This window comes from Monodelphis domestica, chromosome 3 (genome assembly GCF_027887165.1).
Source record: "Monodelphis domestica isolate mMonDom1 chromosome 3, mMonDom1.pri, whole genome shotgun sequence".
NCBI classification, from domain to species: Eukaryota; Metazoa; Chordata; class Mammalia; order Didelphimorphia; family Didelphidae; genus Monodelphis; species Monodelphis domestica.
Window position 1 is genome coordinate 59,146,312 of NC_077229.1, and position 16,502 is coordinate 59,162,813.

A 16,502-nucleotide genomic window follows, 5' to 3' on the forward strand; every position below is an offset into this window, starting at 1 on the left:
TTATTGGATGCTTCCTATATTAAAGGAATCACAAATAGAAAAAAAAACCCTATAGACAAAAGAATTTAAAATAATTTTGGAGGAATCCAGGAATTCTAACAAAGGTGAGGATAAAGAGTATGAAAAGTATGAGATGAGCCTTTATAAAGATATGGGTGTGAGAGAGGAACAGTATATATGAGAAATAGTATAGTAATCTTGATTTTGAGTTGGCAAAGATTTGTGTTCAAATCCTACTTTTGAAACATACTAGGTATAGCGGATTCACTGTATCTGTCTGAACCTTAGTTTTAGAATCTGTAAAATGGGAATAATAAAACTTACATCACCTACTCACTGGGTAGTAAGAGGAAAATTTTTTGTAAGCCTTAAAGTGCCATTGAAATGAGAATTTCCATGTTCACAACTCTTCTCTGTGTCTCCATTGTGTATTAACCCATCCACCATCATTGAGAACAGCTTAGATTCTGTCCAAGGATGGAACTGGTGAGGAATGTATAATATACTTCATACTCCTGATGTGCTGGGAAGTAAATAAACTATAGTCCATTAGAAAGAACTATTGATTTTTGTTTCGTGAATCATTTAAGCTTAATAGGTTCATAATTTCAATCCATTACCAAAATGAATTCAGAGACTGTCCTGGCACCACTGAGCTGTGTTTATGAGACCAAGATGCTCCCCATTAAATGCATGTTGCCTTTGGTATCACTGGAGTTTCTACCATGAATAGGGCGAAAGCTCTATGGATATATTGCCCTTACTGAATGAGTTCTATAGTGTTCTGTCAGTGGCAGCTGTAAGCATGAGCTATCCCAAGACGCAAGTTCAAAATATGGAGGTGAGTGGGACCTGGTGCACTGACCTCACCCCTCTACCAGATACCCTGGAGTAAGAGGAAGAGGATGAGAAGGAGCAACATCAAAGCTGATTCAGATTCCACTGGCTTCTTCCAGAAGTCGGTCAGTAAACATTTATTGAGCACAAACCAAGGGCCAGGCATGGTGCCAACTGCTATGAATACAAAGAAAGGTAAAATAAATTCCCTGATTCCAGTAAGGAAGACAACATACCAACCATTATGTACAAGAAAACTATAGACAGGTTATTTTGGGAATAACCAACAAAGGGGAACCAAGGGGTAGGAGTGTACTGCTTCTTCCCCACCCCAATCCCTACCCTGTAGGATGAGGAATCAAGAGTGACTAAGACCTACACCCTTGACCCATGACCAACAATACTACCACTTGGATTTATTCACAGGGGAGAGGGGTGTGGTGGAGTCAAGATGGCAACCTACAAGCAGCAGAAGTTCAGACCCCTGAATATCCTTCTTTACCAATCACAAACTGAATGCTCCTAGGGGACTGAAAATCAAACCTAATAACAGGACAGAGCCAATGAACCCTCCTGCTGGACTCAACCCAAAAGGTATGCCCCCAAAAGCTGGAATTTCAAGAACACTCGGGTTTAAGGGGAAGGCAGAAGGAAGGTCCCAGGACTCCTATCCCTCAACTAGAGTGCTAAGCCTCCAGAGGCAGTGGGAACCTCTGGGCGGGCAAAGGTGCTGGTCTGGAAGGTGTACCTGGTGGGAAGGGCTGTGCCAGGCTTAGAGCATTGAACAAAGGTGGCAGGGAAGGAGCTGGAGAGGGAGCATAGACCTGGCAGCCTGGTCAGAGCTGTGGAGTCCCCTGCATATTGCTCCAGGCCTCCAGGAGGTTTTGGCCTCAGAGCACACCCAGTCCAACCCAGATTAACTTAATACAATCAAAAGTCTTCAGAGCTCAGGGAAGCCTAGGCTCCAACACCCCTCCCTCACTGACTGCATCAAGAGATCTTCTGTCAAAGCTCCAAGAGGGAAGACTGACAGAAACCCCCAAAACCAAAAAATGAGAGGAGCAAGAGCATAGACAAATATGGGGAGAAAGGAAGGGGTAAATATGAACAAACAACAGAAAAAAAGAAATTACAATAGACAGCTTCTGTACAAGCAACAAGCAAAGAGCAAATGGAACACAGGAGGAGGGATCAGCAAATGATAAATCAGAAGTCCCAGCAAATTGGATATAGGCTTTGGAAGAACGCAAAATGCAATTCAAAACACAATTAAGAGAGGCTGAAGACAATTGGGAAAAGAACTTAAAAACTAAGATAAGTCATCTGGAAACAGAGGCACTTGAACTAAAACAAGAAAATAGTGTCTTGAAAGCCAAAATCAACCAGCTGGAAAATGAGGCAAAGGAGATGAAAGATGAGGCAAAGAAGATGAAAGATGAGGTAAAGAGGATGAAAGATGACCTCCAAAGAAAATCAGACCAGAAGAAGGATAACCAAAAAGCCAGGGATGAAATCCAGTCTTTAAGAAGAGAATATAACAACTAGAATTAAGTGACCTCACAAGGCAGCAGGACACTATAAAACAAAACCAAAAAAAAAATGAAAAAATTGAGGAAAATATGAAGCATCTCATTCACAAAACAGAGGGTTTAGAAAATCATACGAGGAGAGACAATTTAAGAATCATTGGTCTACCAGAAGACCATGACAAAAGAAAAAGCCTGGACATAATACTACAGGAAATTATTCAAGAAAACTGCCCCGATATTCTAGAACAAGAGGGAAATGTGGAGATTGAAAGAATCCACAGATCACCTCCTGTACTTAATCCCCAACTGACAGCACCCAGGAATGTTATAGCCAAATTCAAGAACCATCAGACCAAAGAAAGATATTACAAACTGCCAAGAAGTCATTCAGATACCATGGAACCACAGTGAGGATAACTCAGGATCTGGCTGCATCCACACTGAAGGACCAAAAGGCATGGAATATGATATTCTGGAAAGCAAGGCAACTAGGTCTACAACCAAGAATCAATTACCCAGAAAAACTAACTATATTTTTACAGGGGGGAAGTATGGTCATTCAACATAATAGAAGAATTCCAATAATTTGTAAAGACCAGACCTGAACAGAAAATTCAATGTCCAAGCACAGAACTCAAGAGAACCATCAAAAGGTAATTAAAAAAGAGGGAAAAAAGAAAAACAAAACAAAACAAAGAAATCCTGCTCCCTTTTAAAGAGACTCAGTAAGTTAAAATGTTATGTATCCCTATAAGAAAAGAGGTCATTGGTAACTCTTAAAAATTGTTATTATCACCTGGGAAGCTAGAAGAATTACACTTAGAGGGAATAGTGACAAACTGTATAGGATGAAAGGACAAGACATAAATAGGTATATAGATATATGCATGCATAAATACATATACAAGTGTGTATATATATGTATATATACATATATATGTGTGTATATATATATATATACACCACTAGAGCAAAAAAAGAGGTTAATACTAAAAGAAATGGGAAATGAAACAAATGGGGGTAAATTTATATGTCACAAAGAAGCTCATGGTGGGAGGGGGGAGAACATAATACACTGGAAGGGTAAAGAGGTTGGAGATAGGAAATACTCAACTCTTACATGCATTGAAATTGACCCAAAGAGGGAAGAACAATCCAATCCATTGGGGCAGAGAGTAGATTTGCACCCTATAGGGGAGTAGAAGAGTAACAAACAGACTGGTTTGGAGGGAAGTAGTACAAGGGAGGGAGAGGGGTAGTTTTAGAAAGACTACAGGGAAAATAAGGGGGGGTGAGAAGAAGGAGGGAGGGGGGTAGAAAGGAAAGTAAAATAAGAGTGGTTAACTAGGGGGACTGATTAAAAACAAACATTGGTATAGAAGGAAATAGTGAAAGAAGTAAAGGCAGGACCAGAAGTAGAAATCAAAATGCTGGGAAACACACAGCTAGTAATCATAATTCTTAATGTGAATGGAATGAACTCACCAATAAAATGCAAGTGAATAGCAGAGTGGATTAGAATCCAAAACCCTACCATATGGTGTCTGCAAGAAGGTTTATCATTAAATAGAAGTTATCGTTAAATCAGAAGTCCCAGCAAATTGGATACAGGCTTTGGAAGAACGCAAAATGCAATTCAAAACACAATTAAGAGAGGCTGAAGACAATTGGGAAAATAACTTAAAAACTAAGACTGTCTGCCCTTTGATCCAGCCATAGCACTGCTGGGTTTGTACCCCAAAGAGATAATAAGGAAAAAGACTTGTACAAGAACATTCATAGCTGCACTCTTTGTGGTGGCCAAAAATTGGAAAATGAGGGGATGCCCATCAATTGGGGAATGGCTGAACAAATTGTGGTATCTGTTGGTGATGGAATACTATTGTGCTCAAAGGAATAATAAAGTGGAGGAATTCCATGGAGAGTGGAACAACCTCCAGGAATTGATGCAGAGCAAAAGGAGCAGAACCAGGAGAACATTGTACACAGAGACTGATACACTGTGGTACAATCGAATGTAATGGACTTCTCCATTAGTGGCAATGCAGTGATCCTGAACAACTTGGAGGGATCAATGAGAAAAACCACCATCCACATCCAGAAGAAACACTGAGAGTAAAAACACCGAAGGAAAAGAACTGCTTGAATACATGGGTCGAAGGAATTTGGTTGGGGATGTAGACTCTAAATGAACATCTTAGTGCAAACATCAACAACATGGAAATAGGTTCTGATCAAGGACACAAGTAATACCCAATGAAGTCGATGTGTTGGCTTTGGGAAGGGTGGGTGAAGGGGAGGGAGGGAAATAATGTGATTATTGTAACCAAGGAATAATGTTCTAAATTGACTAAATAAACTAATTCAAATGGAAAAAAAATACCACCACTTGGAGATTATGAATTTTATTTTTCATCTACCTCTTTGGCTAATAATTTATCACCATCCATTTCTCTCCCTGTGTTTGTATTAATCAATTGCTGACTATAAAGGAAAAATATTTTCATATCCTCCCCACTCCAATCTCCTTTTCTCTTGTCTCTACCTCACCACTGTCCTACCCCAAATTTGGCAGCGTTCTCTTGTGCCTTCTGGAATTTTAATTCTACTCTATGAACATATATCCTTTTTCCTGGATCTTTCATCTACCAGTCTTCTTTGAGATTTGACTTCCCTTAATAATACTACATTCTTGGCCCTTCTCTCCCCTACTAGCTTCACTCACATTCTCTATCATACTGATCCTAGAGAGGGAGTCTCGATGTTCCTTGCTTCCTACTGCTACTTCCAGACTTCTCCTTTGCCACATCACTGAACATCTTCTCTTCCTTTGAAATCCACAGTATCCTAAAGTTTCTACCCAATCTAGACTTTTATATACCATACTCAGGCTATTACATACCAGGCCCAGAGTTATTCTCTTTCCTTTACCAAGGGTTCAATAATTGGCTTATAGGCTTCCTTTACTCCTCAGTTTCTGCCCTAATCCCAGGGCACTTCATTATGTATATTGATGCTCCCCTCAACTCCACAACCCCCCAATTCTACAGTCTTCTAAAATGCCATTGACTCTTTTGTTCCATTCTGTCTCAACCACACATCACACATTCACATACTTGCTCTCACTGTTATCCACAAGGATTCTTTCCTAAAAATTCTGAAATTCTTGTATCTGATCATAACCTCCTATCATTCCATCTTGCCCTATACCTTATCCTTCCTAAACTCATTTTTACCTTCTTTGAGACCTTTGGTCCCTCCATTATTTTCTTTCAACATTACTTATGCTATGACTTTACTTCCTTTTTTCTCCAATCCTTATCCTATATCTTACCACAAGACCTGCTCTCTTTTTCCCAGTGGTGAGTGCCTCCTCTACCCTCCATTTTGCACAAGAACTTAGGCTAGTTTGCCTTCATTTCCCTTATGTCCCTGCACCTGACTTTCTGAACTTCAGAATCACATTTTTGTACCAGGTACCTTTATCCCCTCTCCCTCAACTTTCTTTCAGCTCCCTTTTGAGTGTTATGTTTCCCTATTAGAATGTAAACTCTTATCTTCTTTCTTTGTTTCTTCTCCCCCCTCTTTTTCTCCTTTCCTTCCCTCCCTCCTTCTCTCCCTCATTCCTTCTTCCTTTCCTTTCCTTTCCTTTCCTTTCCTTTCCTTTCCTTTCCTTTCCTTTCCTTTCCTTTCCTTTCCTTTCCTTTCCTTTCCTTTCCTTTCCTTTCCTTTCCTTTCCTTTCCTTTCCTTTCCTTTCCTTTCCTTTCCTTTCCTTTCCTTCCTTCCAAGTTAGGCCTTTACTCTTTAAGTCCATGTCTCCTTGTTCTATCAACCCTTATTCCCTGCCAGACTTCAGCCTTGGATCACTGCCCCCCCCCCATCAGTTGCTCCATTCCTACTTCTGTGCTGCTAAATGGAGCTAGAGAAAGTCACAAACTGTGATGAGTGGTTACATTATGAATTCATTTTTTTCAAATTTCAGCTGGACCCTTACTGCTACAAGGCAATTCCTTTATTCTTCCCTAATTGATTCCCTTCATCAGTTTCCACAAAACCTTTTCAGATCTTCTCCACTCATGCCTCACACTTCTCCCTTTCTTCCCCTTTCTTTTTCTACCAATTTTATCTATTTCTTTCCTGAAAAATCCAGACTGTTTGACAAGAGCTCCCTCTTCTTTTGTTCTCTTCATCTTAAACCCCCTTGACATCATTCTCTCTTCTTTTCCCTGGTCTCTGAACAGTTAGATGGGTCTCCTTGACAAAATAGTCCCCTCTACATGTAACTTTAATGCGATCTACTTCCATATCCTCCAGAAATCTCAATACATCCCCCTTTAATCTTCAACTCCCCAACCACCAGGGTCCTTCTTCAAATGTGCCCAAGTCTCTTCTATTCTTAAAAAACTTTACTAAACCCTAAAACTATCCTTCCCAGATCCTAAAACTATCCTTTTAGATCTTCCTTCCTTCCTTTTATAATCAAAATGGTTGGGAAGGGGGAAGCTTTCTCCACTTATTGCCTCCAACTGCTCATTCTAGTTCTGTTGTGTGCTGGATTGGAAGGACAGCGAGACTGAGTACAGAAATACCTGTGCCAAGCACGCAAACACCAAGTATCCAGGTGCATGCTCACGATGGCTTGTGGACCCATTGTTCTCCCTAGGTTTTTGATACACTGGAGGGCGCAGCTTCCAAAGTATATTTTCACTGACTCCAAAGGGTTCAGTGTTTGCATTTATAGGGTCATTTATCAGGGTTGGCACCTGTCACAAGTGAATCGTGGTATGAATGACTAACCTCTCACTGCAGGCAACTAATACTCTCTCCCATTTAAATTCAGGCACTCATTACCTCCTGCCTAAAGTATTTCAACAGCTCCCCAAATGCCTCAAATCTCTTCCCCTATGTCAGCCTGTCTTCCTCAAAGCTGCCAACGTGATTTTCTTTAAGCTCCAGTGGGACCATGTCACTCCTTTCCTCAGTCAGCTCTGGTGGCTTCCTAGTGCATCTAGAACCAAGCATAATCTCCTTTGTTTAGCTTTTAGAGCACTTCAACTCTTGGGTTCAAGTTCCCTTTGAAGCCTCACTTTACATTACTTTTCTTCCCACCAGACCAAACTAAACTGACTTCCTCTTTGTTCCTCCCATGTAAATTAGTGATTTCAAGGTTCTTTAAAACAAAACACATGCCAGGGAATATAACTTCAGCTCCTCCCTCTGTTACACTAGCTGTGTGACCATGGACAAGTCACTTAGACCTCAGTTTCCACATCTATAAAATGGGAGTGATAATCCATTCATTTTGTAGAGGGTTTCCCCCAATTGAATGCCAGCTTCTGGAAGGCAGTTGAGCACATGCACAATTAAGATAGTACCTTGCCCATCTGTGAGTGCCTATCCCTTGGAAAGCTGCCTAAAGGGGCAATGATGGCTCCTTCCCACTGCCTGTTCCCAGGCAGGCAGTACTTCTGATTCCAGGCTACTCATTTGCTTGATTCAGTGACAGAATTTTCTCTGTGGTCCTTGCTGCCCTTTCCCATCAGCTGCTTGGGAGAGTTTTCTAGATTGGCTGATCTAGGCTCTAAGTAGCCTCAAAGAAAAGGTTTCAGACAGTTCTGAGTCTCTTGAAAAAGGCAGATACCTGGACTCAGACTCTCTCCTGTCTTGGAAGGGACAAAGACTCTCTTAGTCACTTTCTGATTCTGGTCTTGTGGGTTGGCGCAGATGGCAGACATTGGCTACATGGCAAGAGGCATTTAGGTGGTCCAGTTGGCTGTAGAACACTAGTCAAGGAGTCAGGAAAGTCTGAGTCAAAATCTTATCTCAGCCCATTACTAGCTGTGTGACTCTGGACAAGTCACATACCCTTTTGGCCCCAGTTTCCTCATCTGTAAAATGGTCAGAATAATAGCTTCTATCTCCCAGGAGTGTTATAAAGATCAAATGAGATGATAATAATAATAATAATAATAATAATAATGTGCTTTGTGGATCACAAAGTATTACTTAAATGTGAGCTAATATTGTTTGAATATTTTGACTTGAGAGACTATTATTTACCCTTGGTCTGCTGTGACCCTTCCTACCTGAAATCCCACCATACTATATTTCTCTGGCTTAGATAATGAAGACTGGGTAACAGATAATAAAGGATAAATTTAAGTAAAAATTGGGTAAAAGATAATAAAGATTCCTACAGTCTGTAGGTTTAAATCTTGCCTTTTGAAACTTATTACCTATGTGACTTAGACAAGGCAATGAAACTCCCTTGGCCTCAGTTTCCTCATCCACAAATTGGGAGCTCATGAGAGCTAGAGGAAACCTTAGAAAGCCAATCTAGTCCAATTCCTTAATTTTACAGAGAATAAAAATGAGACACAGAAATGCTTTCTTCAGGATCACATAGCTAGTAAGTATCTGAGGTGGGTTTTGAACACAGAGCTTTTGGCTTTCAAGGGCTATGCTTCACCCACTATTCCACACGACCTTCTAAGTTCAATATGATTCTATTATCTATAGTAAAAACATTCTACATTGCTTTTGAAAGGCCATTGGGCTCTACTTGTTATTAGGGAAAGGGAATCTCCTCTATAAGCCTCTTCCCTTTAGTACAGGCATGAATGATGATGACAAATATTGCTTTTTAAGGTTTGTGAAACATTTTGTGTCCATTAACTGATTTGAGTCCAAACCTGTGAGGTAAGCAATAATGATAATTCTGATGATGATGACACTTTAAAATTTATAATGTGCTTGTAAAAGTTATCTCGTTTGATACTCATATCACCCTAGTGTGGTAGGTGCTATTTTTATCTCCATTTTACAGATGAGGAAACTGAGATAGAAGTGATGTGATACGGTCAGATAACTAGCAAATATCTAAAGAAATATTCAAAGTCCAGTCTTCTTGATTCCAACTCCTTTGCTCTGTCCACTTTGTTATATCTAACTGCTTATAGTGCAGGTATTATTCCCAGCATTCTTGTATCATATATACTACAGATACGAATATGGAACTCACAGGAATTCACAAGACCATAGATTTAGAGATGTAAGGGATTTTAGAGGACATTCAATAAAATAACTACTTCATTTCTTTCTCTTTTAAAATTTATTATTATTTTTTCCAGTTAATGTGCATTTCTTTCTCTCCTCCCAATCTTTTTATTTTACAGACAATGATTCTGATGTCTAAAGAATTTTAAGTTATTTAATCAGGGTCACATAGGTAACAAGTAGCAAAGTCAGGATTTGAACTCATGTGCCATGAAGCCTTAGAAAGGTCAGGGGAATGCTGGAGCCAACTTGAACATGCTTGAAAGAACTGATTGTTAAATTTTCAGTGTGATTCTTTACACCTTGGAAATCTACAAATGTTATATAAATCAGGGCTTGATTTGCTATTTTTGGTGATTAGACTTAGGAAAGTGATGCAGAAAAAATGTTAATAAATGCAGATTATACCTAAAAAATATGTCATGGGCAGTCCCAGATTTCAAACAATATTATAAAGTGGTAATCATCAAAACAATCTGATATTGGCTCTGGGATTGAATGGAAGACTTACGATAATAAGAAATAGATCAATGGAATATGTTATGTACACAGTATACAGTAGTAAATGATAATAATAATCGAGTATTTGACAAGCCCAAAGACCCAAGATTCTAGGAAGACTTACATTAACTAATGCAAAGTGAAGTGAGCAGAACCAGGAGATCATTATACACAGTAATAGCAGTATTGTAAGGATGTTCAACTGTGAAAGATTTAGCTACTCTGATCAATTCAATGATCCAAGACAATTCCAATAGACCCATGATGGAAAAATGCTATCCACCTCCAGAGAGAGAACTGATGAACTCTGATGCATATTGAGGCATATTATTTCCACTTCCTTTGTTTTTCTTCTTTGATTTTCTTGTCCATGTTTTCTTTAGAAACATAGCTAATACATAAATATATTTTACATGACTTCACATGTATAATTGATACCAAATACTTGCCTTCTCAAGGAGGAGGGAAGGATAGGAGGGAGGGAAAGAATTTGGAACTCAAAACTTTAAAAAATGAATGTTAAAATTTTTACAAGTAATTGGGAAATATTTAATGAAATAAATCTAAAAAATATTTAAGTGTTCCATGGGTACATTTAAGCATTGTTATTATTTATTATTTTAATTATTAATAATATATAATATTGAAAGGCTAGTAAATGGTAGTCAGAATTCAAATTTGGATGTTCTAAATTATCAAGTAAATTGTAGTAGTTTTTTCCTTAAAAGGCATAAAGATTCTGGGGTAAATCCATGGGACTAAGTCCATAGTTAGAAATGTCTGGCTCTATCAGGGAAGAGATTTTATCCCTCTTGCCTTCACTCTCTACTAGCCCCTCCTTCCTCTAGCTTTCTTCTCAGTCTTCATGTTGATTTTCTGGTCTTTCTCTCAGACTGTTGATAGATAAGACCTGAAAGATGCTGGATTAAATCAAGATATCACTCCCACGATGGTAGGATGGTAATATCTCCCTATTAAAAATATGAGGAAACTGATAATGCTCCGAGAAGACCCTGGTCTTTGGTCCTAAAGGAACTCATTCAAAGGAAACACTTTAGCACAGGTGCTAGACTATACCATGTAAGCAGACATGTAGGAGTCTGAGAACCATAGAATCTTAGAACTTGGAAGGGTCACTTAGCTCATCCTCCTACCCAGATAAAGAAATTCCTTTTGAAGTATTCATGATATTCAGCCATTTGATATCCATGTCCTGTGACAGGGAGCTCACTACCTTATAAAATAGCTCGATCCCACATCTAATTGCAAGGAAATCCTTCATAGTGATTCAAAATCACTTATTTGACGTTCCCACCCACTGGATCTCATTCAGTTCCACCCCTCCAATTCCCTGGACTCATCGTCTAGTCTGCCAGGTCTTCAAAGGGGTATGTGCATGGCATGGCATTCTGGACGTACCACATGTCCCATTGTTCCAAGAATGCATTCCTTTGGGAAGCCTGAATTGTGGAACCATACTAGATAGCTCGCATCACTTACCCTCATTCCTAACTCAATGTTTTCTCCACCGTACACCTCCATGCCTGGGTCAAGCAGGCCAATGTCCCCGAAATACTCTCGGTCCACCACAAATGAGCAGCCAATCATGGCTGGTGTCCTAGTGGGAAACAGAGGAAAACAATAGGTGAGTCACGTAACTAGTAAGTCTCTTGAGGAAGTGCAAAACTAGGATAGAACTATAAGAAACTTGAGAAAGATTACCCTCAAGAAGCCCAGTGTTATTGACCAATGTAGATTATACAAGGGATCAGTGGAGACAATGCAACACATTTCTGTAGGCTGTAAAATATGAACATGGGACAGCTAGGCAGTTTGGTGGGTTGAAAGCCAAGCCTAGAGATGGGAGGTCTTGAGTTCAAATATAGCTGTATGACCCTGAGAAAATCACATAATCCCCACTGCCTTGCCCTTATAGCTCTTCTGCCTTTGAAACAATACTAATTCTAAGATTCTAAGGCATAAGGTAAAGGCTAAAAAGAATTGAACACAGATAAAATGCCCAACAAAATATAACTTGGTTACAAAAGTCATACACCATAAATGCATTCTCTTTCATGGAAAGGCAGATAGCATCCCCCTTATTAAAAATATGAGGAAACTGGGGGAATTAAGGAGATTAGGGGAGCAAGTGGTTAATTGTGGAAACTAAGTGAATCACACTGACTCCATCTTGTAGCTCAATATTGGAGCTAGCTCAGTTCTCTTTTGATTCAATCAATTAAGGGTCTATTCCAACTTCTGTCTTGTGAGAAAATTTTATTTGATTGTGATGATTGGGGGGAAATACCTTATTGCATCATTACAACCTAGTTCGGTGCAGCTGGGAAATGGGAACACTTCTACTGGCTTTTCAGAGACCCTTAACTGTGGACTTAGTTTATGCTGACCAGAAACCTGATCAGATCTGAAGACCATGCAGGGAGTTTTTTTACAATTGTACACCTCAAGCAACCCGTATGTCTTATCTGAAAACTGGCCCCATAGAGATCCACCATGTTCCTTTGATTGTTCACAGACACTTGATGGGGACTGAGACATTTCTTTTTCAGGATTTAGGGAATTGTGCCTCTTCACTGTCCATTTCTCAACTTGGAAGGTCCCAATCTCTCCTCCAATTAGAAATTAATTAGATCAATCAGTTAATTAGGAAAATTACCTAATGGTGTATTAATTCCTTTTAATTTATTAATTGGCCTAAATGAATTGTTTTTAATGTCTAAAATGTATAATGTCGGTCTTTTTCTGTATTTGGGTTCCTTTCTTAGGCTGAGGAAGGGGCCTAGTCCTGATTTGCTAGGCAATTGTCTTGCATTGCTTAATAAATTAATATACTTGGCAGAGTGAAGCTTTGTTTCTCTAGTAATTTCACTTTTTCCCTGTTGCAAGTACAGACCTCAATATATCTGATAGAAGGACTGAATGAATGAATTGTACCAGGGCTTTGATGATTTTCACAATTCCACAATTACCCAGATTTAATATTGGTTTGCAAAGAATGTATTTTCAAAATTTCAAAAGATGTCACTATTCCAAGTACTCATAACCTCCACACTATATGGGCTAAAAAGTTTTCAGAGTGTAAAGACCTGGCCAAGGAGATCCAAAGAAGAGGTAAAAATCAATCCAGTAGATGGGATCATTGCAGAGTATGGAACTTAGGGTCAGGAAGATGAGTTCAAATCTCACCTCAAATGCATACTAGCTGTGTGACTCTGGGCAATTCACTTAACCTTTCTTGACTCAGTTTCCTCATCTGTAAAATGGGGCTAATAGTAGCATCTACTTCCCAGGGTTGTTATAAAGATCAAATGATATAGTACTTGTAAAGTTCTTTGCAAGCCTTAAAATACTACTAAATGCTAGTTTTGTTATTATTAATGACTACTTCTCCTAATTATCTCTTTTGTCTTATCTGCTGCTGTCCTTGCACCAAGAACGCTTTCAGTGAGACTACAGATGATGAGTTTATATCCTAATATTTTGGCAGCTAGGTGGCTCAGTGAATAGAATACTGAGCCTGGAGTCAGGAAGATTTGAGTTTAAATCCTGCCTTAGACACTTAATAGTTGTATGACCTTGGGAAAGTCACTTAACTTCTGTTTGACTCAGTTTCCTCAACTGTAAAAATGAGGATGATAATAATACCCATTGTGAAAATAAGAATGAGATAATACTTGTAAAGCACTTTTGTAAACCTTAAAGTGCTATATAAATACTAGTAGCTATTACTATTGGTATTTCTCTTGTTCTATCTGCTACTAGAATTGTTCCAAATATGTTTCCAATGAGCCTATAGAGGATGATTTTGGATCATAGTAGCTGATTGGTAGTGTAGATAGAGAGTGCTTGACCTGGAGTCAGGAAGACTAAGTTTAAATCCAGCCTCAGACACTTACTAGATGCATGACACTAGGCAAGTCACCTAACCTCCCCTAGATTTAGTTTCTTTATCTGTAAAATGGGTATAATAATAGCAACTACCTCCCAGGGTTGTTGTGAGGAACAAATGAGATAATAATTAGAAGATGTGTTGTAAACCATAAAGTACTATCAAAATGCTACCTATCATGACTTCTAAAGCCATAAAAAAATTCATTTTACCCATCTGAGAAAATAGTCTTAAGAACACTAAATATAAAGAATTTAGAGCAGAATAGCAATTTGCCCCAGAATTGTTTGATATGCAGATGAGAAAAGCAAGATAATAAAAAGAAAATCAGATTTCTACACCAGAAGCTCATGCTCCTTCATAAAGCACTAGCAAGCTAACAAATCCTCATACAACAAATATATTCCTCAAAACGTCCCAGAGAATTCAATAAATAAATTGAACTGGAACTATATTATCAATGAAAAATGCAGTTGCCCACAACTGCAGGGACATAACATTGATCCCTAACAATCTAAGAAAAATGATTTTGGTTAATTCCATCACCCTCAAATACTTATCTCCAAGCTAAGTGAAATAGAGAGCTTTCAAAATGTAGAGACCGAGTTGCTGTTGTTCAGTTGTTTTCAGTTGTCTGACTGTGACTCTTATTTGTGGTTTTCTTGGCAAAGATGCTGGAGTGGTTTTCTATTTCCTCCTCTAGCTCATTTAACAGATAAGGAAACTGAGGCAAATGAAGTACAGTGACTTGCCCAGGGTCACACAGCTAGTAAGTGTCTGAGGCTAAATCTGAATCCAGGTCTTCCTGACTCCAGATTCAGTGTTCTATCCATTGTACCACCTATCCATCCTGCAGAACCTGAGTAGAAATCAAATCCAAGTGGCAAGAGGAAGAGATATTTATCATTTCCCCCATCATCCTGTCTGCTACTGGAAAGGCACTCAGGATGCTTTCAGGGAACCTAAAGAAGATAAGCTTGCATTCCAATATTTCTATCTAATCACAAAAGACAATGCATTACTTTATACCCTTGTGTAATTGTCCACAAGATATCAATTCTAAGAGTGAGTGCAGGAATGGCAACTTGCAAGAGGCTGGTTTCTATGTGAATGCCATTGAAGAAGAAGAATGAGATGAACAACATCAATACCAGGTAGCCTCTTACAGGATGCTTTGTGGTTTCCAAAGCACTTTACATTTTATTATCCCATATGAGCATCATGAAAAACCTGTGAAGGAGGGACTGTGAGGATAATGGTCACTGCTTTGCAGAGTAGAAAGTTGAGGATGGTAGAAGACTTGAACTTTTATTATTTTTAAAAATTTCCTTTTCTGTCTTAGCATCATTTCTTTTTTTATTTCATTTAATTGATTATTTTAGAGCATTTTTCTAGAAATACAAAAATCATGTTCTTTCCCTCCCCTCTTCCCAAACCCCTCCCATAGCCAACATGCAATTCCACTGGGTTTTACATGTGTCTTTGGTCAAGATCTATTTCCATATTATTGATATTTGCACCAGGATGATCATTTAGAGTCTACATCCCCAATCACATCCCCATCAACCCATGTGATCAAGCAGTTGTTTTCTTCTGTGTTTCTACTCCCACAGATTTTCCTCTGAATGTGGATAGTGGTCTTTCTTATAAGTCCCTCAGAATTGTCCTGGATCATTGCCCTGCTGCTTAGCATCATTTCTAAGATAGAAGAGTAGCAGGGTCTAGGCAAATGAAGTTAAATGACTTGTCCAGGGTAACACAGCTACAGATTTGAAACTTGGGTCCTCTTGACTCCAGGACTGATGCATTGTTCACTGTGTTACCTAGCTGCTCCTATCAGTTGAACTTTAAAAGGAGTTCATTTCTCAATGAATCACTGAATTTCAGAGTGAGGACTTCAGCGATCAAATATTCTTGTTGTTGTCGACAGCTAGGTGGTACAATGGATAGAATAGAGGGCCCAGAGTCAGGAAGACTCATCTCCCTGATTTAAAGTCTGATCTCAAAGTAGCTGTATGACCCATGGAAGTTCACTTATCATTGTTTGCCTCAGTTTCCTCTTCTGTAAAAGGAGCTGGAGAAGGAAATGACAAGCAGCACCAGTATCTTTGGCCAAGAAACCCAAAATGGGATCATGAAGAGTTGGACAGGGCTGAAACAACTGAACAATAAAAACAACCGATTGTCTAATCCATCCTGAACAAAAATAATAATAGCTAATATTTTCAAAATACTACCCAGTTTGAAAATTGCTTTAAGTAATAAGTGTTAGAGTTTTGAAAGCCCCTTAAGGCTTGCAGAGTGCTTTACCCTTATTATCTCATTTGATGCTTATGATTACCTTGGGAGAAGGTACCACTGTTATCCTTATTTCCCTACTGAGGAAACTGAGGCAGATAAAAGTTAAATAACTTACCTAGAGCCACACAACTAGGAAGTATCTGAGGCTGGTTCTGAACCCACTAATGACAATGTCAACATTCTACCTACTGCATTATCTAGCTCACTTGCTCCATGTGAGGAAATTACTATTAGACTTCTCATTTAACAAATAAGGAAATTGAAGTCAGTAAAGGTTAAAAGACTACTCAGGGTCACACAGAGTGTCTGAGATGGATTTGAATCCAGTTCTCCCTGATTTCAAGTTTAGCATTCTAGCCTACTAACC

At 38.9% G+C, this 16,502-nt stretch overlaps 1 protein-coding gene across 2 annotated transcripts in view; it reads right to left on the reverse strand.

Annotated features, from left to right (window-relative positions):
• GALNT9 (polypeptide N-acetylgalactosaminyltransferase 9) overlaps nucleotides 1-16,502 on the reverse strand; it is a 581,478-nt gene that overhangs the window by 393,780 nt on the left and 171,196 nt on the right. The window contains exon 6 of one of the 2 annotated variants that reach the window (XM_056821945.1): nucleotides 11,425-11,542. The exons of the other annotated variant lie outside the window; for it this stretch is intronic. Coding sequence (XP_056677923.1) covers nucleotides 11,425-11,542 — 118 coding nt within the window. The remainder of the gene's footprint in view (nucleotides 1-11,424; nucleotides 11,543-16,502) is intronic. 2 annotated transcript variants of the gene reach the window in all.